Source organism: Pundamilia nyererei, unplaced genomic scaffold (genome assembly GCF_000239375.1).
Source record: "Pundamilia nyererei isolate P.nyererei 1_Seehausen unplaced genomic scaffold, PunNye1.0 scaffold00045, whole genome shotgun sequence".
NCBI classification, from domain to species: Eukaryota; Metazoa; Chordata; class Actinopteri; order Cichliformes; family Cichlidae; genus Pundamilia; species Pundamilia nyererei.
This window is the reverse complement of record NW_005187446.1, coordinates 3,862,054-3,871,277: the sequence shown is the minus strand read 5'-3', so window position 1 is coordinate 3,871,277 and position 9,224 is coordinate 3,862,054. Positions and strand designations below refer to the sequence as shown.

The following is a 9,224-nucleotide window of genomic DNA, read 5'->3' as shown; positions in this document are numbered from 1 at the left end:
GTGTGTGTGTGTGTGTGTGTGTGTGTGTGTGTGTGTGTGTGTGTGTGTGTGTGTGTGTGTGTGTATCATAGGTTACTGCTAGCTCTGGCGCTGATCACTAAGTGCATAAAAAGCTCCCACACCTTCGTGGCTTTATGTAAGAGTAAACATTTGCCTCCGCGTCCATGTTTAGGTCACATGTGTGTGAAATAAAAGCCTAAAACTTTTAGCTGGAGTATATTTGGAGATAGTACAAAACCCCATTCATATGCTGCATTGTGTGTGTGTGTGTGTGTGTGTGTGTGTGTGTGTGTGTGTGTGTGTGTGTTCACCTGAGCTCATATATCTTTGTCTCAGTCCAGGCCTGCAGTGTGTATCTCCACTGGGATTCTTAGGTCCAGCTCTGCTGAGAAAGCACACACACTGAGTTCCTCTTATTTATGTCAGTCTTTCTCTTCCTTATGCTCTCACTTTACTTCCTGCCTCCTTTCCATTCTGCCTGCTTTGTTTCCTTTGCTGCTTAATGACCTTCATTTGTCCTTTGCTCCTCTGGTAAAGGCACATGCACACACAAGACAGTTGCAAGAGTGCGGCGTTTGAATAATTATGTTTGTGCGAGTTTGTGTGCTGGAAATAGCTGTGTCCCTGTATGCTGGTCATAATTAGCTGGGCTGGTGCTCTGAAGCTCTGTGCCGCCAAGACAGAATGCAGTTGTAAAACACAAGAATACTCGAATAACTGAGTGACACTTGAAGGAAAATCTTACATTTTCTAACTTTGATTTTTCTCTTTTATTCTTCTGTTTCCAGTGATCTCCTGTCTTCGGGCTATGTGGAGAGGCATTCATCAGAAAACGGGAAGACTGTCATTTCCAGTGTAAGATTCTGCAAATCATCTCCCCTCGTGCTCCCTCGCACTTGACATTAAAACCCCAAATTACCCCTGTGATTAAATTCTGCATCTGTTTTTTTTTGGATAAAGAGCAACTGTGCTGCCATCCTTTCCTGTGATGACAGCAGGCAGATGTTTTCAGTGTGAAAAGTTGGATGAAACTACTTTAAACGACCTTTCCAGCGTTAGCAAAGTTAGCAACTAGCTGGTGAATGTACAGAGTGTCAAGGAGTGAAAGTGCTTAAAGAGTAAAAGAACAGAACAAAACCTCATCAGGTCTTCAGAAAACCTCCAGAATAATCCAATAATCATGTTGTTGATCAAGTATTTTCTAAATATCTAAATATTATTTTTAAATATGTTTTTACAAAAATCCAAAACAAAAGAGTACAAATAAGATGCCTTTGGCCAAGGAATGGGAATTGTTAAGAATTGGGCACTTCCGATTCCATTATTGATATCACTTATTGATTCAGTTCTGTATCCATTCTCATTGATTTCTGATTAGCGACTGACATCGCTAATCAGAACATCAAAGACATCACATTCATGCAAAGTGATCTCATGCTGTGGGTCAAACGTTTGTTTGTGTTGGAGGTGTTTCCCTTTGTTGTGATCAGTGTTGGGGTCGTCACTCGGAAAAAGTAATTATTACAGATATCACACCGAACACTTTTCTTTAAAGCAATGCAGTACTTTACTTAATTAATCCCAGGAGAAAGTAATTTTATTACAGGACTTCTTACATTACTTTTGCTTTTCTCCGTGAAATGACCTGAAAGGCATTGTCTCAGAATTACCATTTATCTATATAAACGTGTAGGCTACAGTCTCACACACCATGTCTACGCTGTAGACTGCGCCGCTATTTTTCCTTCTCCGGCACACAAACTGAAATCAGCTGGTGCAAGTGCAAGAACCGCTAAGCGGGGTCAATAAACAAGCGGACTAACAATTCCAAGGAACTGAACTAATGGGAACCAATTTGCTACAAGAATCAGCTCTTGATTCCCATTCCTAGTTTGGAACATTGACATCTTCCAGGATTCCACCCACGCACACTTGCTTATCAGTGATTATCTTCTCCTGCACGTCTGGACCAGTGTCAGAGCCCCTGATCGCTCCCTGTCAGTCCTAATCTTACGTGTGTACTTAGTACTTACATGTGAACTCTGTTTTCATTGTAGACCGACATGGAGCAAATTTACACTTTCTGTCACAAAGAGACAAAACAGCACTTCCAGGGAGTGATACAAAAACATCAGCACCACTGAAACTACCCAATTAACACATCAGGATTCAATCACAATGTAGGCAGACATGAGAACGCGAGAAGCGTTACCCATACCGAGTAAAGGTCGGATGTCATTATCAAAACAACATTTGCAGACACTGCTCACATGCTAACACCGGGTGAGTAGCACAGCAGGGAGGTAGAGATGTCTGATAGTAGCTCTCATGCTGTTATGTGTGCAGCAGCGAAGCTGATGGTTCCACTGTCGACCCTATGTGTTATTCTCCCTCCTTGAGTTTTTTATTGGTTAATCAATGAGTTAAGTTTTCCACACAGAGATAAACCACTCCTCATTCAGCTGCCTGGTCTCTTTGATAGCTCGATGAATCTTCTGCAAGCGTCGACTAACGCAAGATTAAGATTCCTGTGATAATCCTCTAAAATCTGGACTTCAGTTACAGGACACCCGCTGAGGCATGGAGGGACATCATATAAGTAGCGGGGATTATAATGGTCAGGAATTACGCAGCTAAGCAGCAGATTAGTGAGATATTAGATGCTTTACAGCGAATGATCCAAACGATTACATCACACATCGTACATTATGGTCACCTGTAATTATGGCTCATTATAAGGCAGTCTGTAAATTAATTAATCTTGGAGCTGAATATCCACAACTGCAGCCCATCTGCACTCTTCTAATGTCATCGTTTCCCTTTTAGTAGCAAAGAACAAGAGCCTCTTTTTGATTATTAATGCTTCTGTTCATGGAGGTTAATATGAGACAAGCCCTGGTTGTTACTCTGCTCACTGTGGAGGGCAAAATGTCAGCCGATGTAACGCAGCTGCTGCTCTGATAGATCTAGGTCAGAATCCTCCAGTGCTCATGTAGCCCATACGTAATAGAAGTAATACAAACTCCTGAAACTGGAAGCATTCAGGCTTTCTGTCCACGGTTTACCTTCAGTGCAAGGAATGAATGACAGGCTCCTTATCCTCGTTCTGCACAAAACACATCACATAGAGCAGATGCTATTGGGTTTTATATGGGATGTTAAACATGGCACCTGTGACACGATGATGGTAACAGCCAGATGTGGCCCAAACATCACAACACACATCTGTCGGTGGAAATCAGCCAATTCCAGTTGATGGATGGTCAATCGGTGTGCCTATAGTCCACATTAAGAGATGTGGGTCTGCAAAGCTCTATGTAGCATCCATTATTGCACTCATAGTCTCAACATTAACAGACATCATCTTTAGTTTATCACAACACTGTCATCGTGGTTAAGTCGGGTACCATCAAGCAGCCATAAGACACTATAAATCAGTTTCTCGTCCTGAAAGCAGAGGAGGTCAATTTTAGCTCATCCAACCAAAGGACTGATGAGATTATGCCATGGTCACATCTTTGGAAACGCTGTGATATCTTTGCACATCCATCTCCTGCTTTGTGAGCATCAGCAATGTTTTTTCTCAACTGTAAGCTGATTTCTTTTGTTTTTTGCCTTGATGCTTTCTCACGTGACGTTTTTATACTGTGTGTAAATTGAAGATAACGTACTTGGTTTTACAAGCTTTGAGCGCTACAAAGTTAAAGCATATCATTGCACAGCAGTGGTTTGTTCTATGGCTCAATAAAAAGATACATTTTTAAGTTGGATAATAATACTAACCATGGTAAAAAAAAAAAAAAACAACTTAAATATTGTGTGCAAATAGAATTAATTTGCACTTTCTAAAGTAAACTACTAGTGTTGTTTAAAAAAAGTATATGGGGAAATTTTTGATGAAAAAAATAAATTTTTCCTTGTTAAAATACTTTCATTACCTTTTAATTAATCTAAATGGTGATTTCTATGAACAAAAAAAAATAGAAAAGCCCCAACAAAAGCTTTTTTAAAATACTATGTCTATAAGAAAAGCTTTGAACCAACAACTTTAAAGTCAAATTTTTGACTTGATCCTCACATTTAGGCTTGTTTGCATTTAATCCAAAACTGTGCGATTAGTAGAAAACATACCAGTTTGATTAAGGATCCTTTTATTGAGTGCACACTGTACCCCTGCATATTGCTGCAAACTTTGGTTTTGTGGTTTTGAGGAAATACTGCACGCACAGAAATGAACTCGATCACCTAATGAGGAGTAAAGTACAGCAAAGTGTGTCTAATGTCCTTATTTCCTTGCATTATGTGATCGCGGTGGTCAAAGTTTCACTGACATTCAGAGGGCAGAGCGTCCTACTTGTTTACCGAGTGTCTAACCTCGACCTTTTTGTTGTGCATTGTGTTGTCCAGATAAGATGATTAATTATCCTCGCATGTGTCTTAAGAGATCACAGATCTCACAAATTTAGCAACACAAGCTGAGGATGTACCCACAGTGCTGATGTTGGGTGTTTCTTCCTTTGATGAGAAGTGGAGCAGAAGGTTCAGGGCGACGGAAAGAGGAGAGACGCTGGGATAGTGGAGCACAGCGCCACTTATAAATAGCCCTCTCTGTCTCTTCGCTTCACACTCGCTCTCTGTCTCTTTACTCAACCTCTTTCTCTTGTGGCTCTATTTAGGTTTATCTAGCAAACCTTTCATATGCTCTGACTCTCTGCTAATGTAAAAAAAATCCCCTCTCTTATTACAGCGGTGGCAGCCTGCTGCTAACTTGCTTGAATCTTATTTTTCTATTCTGGATTTCATGGATAGGGCATTATGAAAATAGCGAGAGGCAGAGTTAGTATCGCGAAAAGGAAACCGATAGCTGAATGTGATTTAACTGGAAGTTGCAAATAAGTGGTTAAAAGGCAGGAACACAGAAAGAAATCAGTCTCAGCCTGATGGGTGCAGTTTCACTTTGATAATTCAAAGATGATTGTTTATGCAGATGACTTCCTCACACTCACACATGCACTCGTCTGTATTACCACACATTTCTAAAGTCTTCAGTTTGAGTCCTGTAAAGTGTAAACTGCATGAATGCCTGATTCATTCAAATGAAAAAGACATTTTAGTGATGTTGTAAGCCTGATTCTTGTCTTTACCCACCACTCTAATTCATTGGCTAAATGCTTTGAATGCACTACAGTTTGATTTAAATGCATTTGCTTTATTTCTCTACTGTATCTAATAAATATATTAAAATGAATGACTTTAGATAAAATGGATGTGCCTTGTTTAAAGGAAGTGTTGATACTGTGCTGAACAACGTTTTCCTTACAAGGTTTTAGTTCAGAGAGTTTTAGCTCCATCTTTGGAAATGCAAATTGTTTGTAGTAACGTCTTTGTTAATTGGGATTTCTTTTTTTTTTTTTGTTTAATTTGGTCCAAGTTAACATGAAAATGTGTACCATCCACCCATTTTCTTCACCACTTGGCAAGTTTAGAGTCACAAAGGTCACTCTGTCTAAAGGTGGGGTACACCGTGTACAGGTTGCCAGTGTATCACAGGGGTACCACACAGAGACAGACAACCATTCCCACTCCTGGAGTTATGACGTGTTTATGCTTGCTGCTTGGCCCCTGTCATGTGGTGGCACATGCGAGTTTGATGTCACATCCTCTGCCACGCTTCACCTTATCTGTGGTTCTTTGGCCGACCACTAGTTAATCTTAACATGCATGTCTTTATACTGTGGGATGGTGCAGGAGTACCTGGAGAGAACCCATTCAGGCACAGATAGAACATAAAGGCTCCAACCAGCAGGTGGGTTTTGAACCCAGGACCTTCTTGATGTGAGGCAACGATATGCTGTATAAAAATGATAGATTTCTGTCAAAGAAAAAAGGAAAAACTCTTTGCTGGAACAGTTGGGTTTAATTGACTCCTCACAGGAGAGGGCAGAGGCAGATGAAACCCTGATTTGCTTGAGGACTGCTTTAATGTCCCTTTGTCCAAAGTCAGGCAGATAAAAGTGCATTTGAAAATTTGTCTTGCATGCGCCGCACTCTGAACTCAATCCCGTCCGACACCTCACTGAACTCTGCTGTAGGATAATAAATCACACAGATTTCCACATGCATGTGTAGTTCAACAGTGTGCACATGCATGCATCCTAACAGAAGCTTGTGCATCAGGATGGGGTCTACTCAGAAAGCTGGAGAGTGGAAGTGGATCTAGAGGTGCATTGCTGTGCACATGCAGAAATTGATCCTCTGATAAAAGCTGCATTTCCTCAGGGAGAACTGCTTCCTGCTTAATGGCTGTTAGGTAGCAAGAAATGGACCAGGAAGAGATGGCCTGCCTGCAGAGCACTTAGGTACTTAGACATCATGCACATCTATAGACGATAAATGTGTGCAGAGAGACACGTAGATCAAGAGTGAAGACAGAGAGACGGAGATGGTAAAAATCTGACTTCCTGCTGCGGAGAAGTTCGGATAGAGGAGTGAAGTCGCTGAGGCGTTAGCGCGCAGATGGTCAGATGTGAACGTGCAAAGCTCAAAGTGCAAATTGTCAAACAAACACGCGAACAGTATATTCACATATCTTCAACAGAGCTTACTTGCACTTGCATGTATTAGCAAATGAATTCTGTGTAATGGATTGCTTTGGACTCATTTCCTTGTGGTGTCCTTGGATCAAAGATGGTCCCTAGGTGAACGGCAAACAAGCATATGGGAATCCCGAGGACACCACAAATTAAATATGGTAGTGAAGAGGGGAATATTTCACTTCATCATGTGTGTGAGCTTCATCTGTGTGTATTTGTGTGTTTCCACACAGGGCGGAGAGCACTGCTACTATCAAGGAAAGGTCAGAAACATCCCTCACTCCTTTGTGGCTCTCTCAACCTGTCACGGGCTGCAGTAAGTACAAATAATACAGATGCGACTTTTTATATGCATGTGTGTGTTTCAGCCTCTGTTCTAAGTCCTGCTCCCATTTTTTCATTAGGTTAATGTAATTAGTTTTAGCCAGGCGTCGCTGCCTGTCTGCATTTTAGGTTTCATAGGTTATCACTCTGGCAGACGGACAGACAGACAGACATCTTCTCTTCTTCTCTTCTTCCTTTCCTGTTCTCTTTTCTTTTTTTCCCCTTCTCCTCTAGCCTCCACTAACGTTGGTATTTTTAGCTTTTTCTGCTTGAGGCGAGACGGGTCAGAAACAAGGCCTGCTGTGAGGGATGCATGCACACTTTATGCTTTCTAAGTCAATGTATGTAGTCTCCTGTGTATATATGTGTGTGTATATATACGCATGAAAAGAGGCGAGACGCTCTCCATCCCGCATGTGAGAAATTCACTGTTTGTTGGTGGATTTCATTGTTTGCACAGAAAGCCGCCGTGAATAACAAAGCATCAAACGTGCCTAAAATGAGAACCGTGTTTCCACAAAAAGTTACAATGCCGTGTGACATTTAAATAAAAAGAGAATGCTAATGATTTGAAGCCTATATTTAATTAAAAATATACAAATACAACTTACACAGAGGAGACCAGCTGTTGTATTTTCATGTAGGACTTCAGCTCCTCAAAGGTTTGAGGTCTGCTTTGTTTGCTTTTCATTTCATGATGCACCAAATTTTTAAGACTTATTTCTTTGTTTGCTTTATCGTGTCATGGAAAATAAACGCTGCTATGAAAAAGATGTCATCCGGAGGGCTGCATCTTATCATCTTATCTTTAAAAAAAACAAATAATCACTATGGTATTCATTCAGCACTATCGCTTTTTATCCTTGATCTATGACCTAATTCTATTATAACGTCCTTATTGTCATCATGCTTGCTTGCACTGTACGTGTCTTTTATTTTTATTTTTTATGTGAAACTCTTTTGTTTTTATGTAATTTCATAAAAACCACAAATAAAGTCTAGTCTTAGCAAATGCTTGTCATAAACGTATATACACTTACCGGCCTGCTTCATTGGGTACACCTGCAAAACATCTAATGAACCAATCACGTGGCAGCAACTCGTTTAGACATGTAACTCAAGATGAGCTGCTGAAGTTCAAACCGACCATTCAAACCCAAATGGAGAAGAAAAGCAACTTTAAATGATAAAAGTGACTTTAAATTCTGCATGTTTTAAGCTTCAACACTTGATATTTTGTACTTTTTAAAAAAATGGCCTGTATTTATATAGCGCTTTACTAGTCCCTAAGGACCCCAAAGCGCTTTACATATCCAGTCATCCACCCATTCACACACACATTCACACACTGGTGATGACAAGCTACATTGTAGCCACAGCCACCCTGGGGCGCACTGACAGAGGCGAGGCTGCCGGACACTGGCGCCACCGGGCCCTCTGACCACCACCAGTAGGCAACGGGTGAAGTGTCTTGCCCAAGGACACAACGACCGAGACTGTCCAAGCCGGGGCTCGAACCGGCAACCTTCCGATTACAAGACGAACTCCCAACTCTTGAGCCACGATCGCCACAAAAATTTAAAATGAGATGGAAAAATAATTTCTTGAAAAGAGGCCAAATTTTCTCCAAACATTTTTAATCAAATGTCAGACTGTCAACACCATAAACTGCTGTATATTTTGAACTTGTTGCCCGATGTTTTTTGGATTAACCGTCATCAGTTCTTGTAGTCATGTAAAGAAAACCACATAATAGGAGCTCCTGGTCTGAATTAACCTTCTGCCCATTCAGTGTACATTGTTTAATCTAATTATCAATTTCAGCTGTTTCAGAGACCATGATTATTTACTTCTGATCCATTACGCAGTCTCAAAGCTTTCTCCCACCGAGTATATCTTGTTTCAACATAATACCAAGCCAAATAGACAGAGTAATCAGTTTAGACATGTCTTTCCAACTAATTAGGGGAAGCAGGAAGAAGCAGACTAATATCTGCTGAACAAGCTAAACTAAAGTCCAAGCCTTAACTCTTTTTATTCTTAAAGTTTTTTTGTGTGTTTCATGAGAGTTTTGCATGAATTTGGGGAAAGTTGTCAGTACAGCAAATTATAAAATGCTGGATGCAAAATAATGAAAAGAAAGCAACTACCAAATAATTTATAGTATAGTTACCTGCAGTGAAATCTCATATTTAGAACGCAAGAGGTTGTAACGGGATAGAATCACTGAACTTTGAAATTCGTAATGAGGAAAGAAAGAAACACCAAAATGTTATGTGTGTGTGTGTGTGTGTGTGTGTGTGTGTG

General features: G+C 40.5%; 1 protein-coding gene across 2 annotated transcripts in view; it reads left to right on the top strand.

Annotated features, from left to right (window-relative positions):
• Positions 1–9,224, top strand: part of adam22 (ADAM metallopeptidase domain 22) — a 68,767-nt gene that overhangs the window by 22,720 nt on the left and 36,823 nt on the right. For both annotated transcript variants that reach the window (XM_013910590.1, XM_013910591.1), the window contains exons 4-5: positions 789–855; positions 6,827–6,909. In XM_013910590.1, coding sequence (XP_013766044.1) covers positions 789–855; positions 6,827–6,909 — 150 coding nt within the window. The remainder of the gene's footprint in view (positions 1–788; positions 856–6,826; positions 6,910–9,224) is intronic.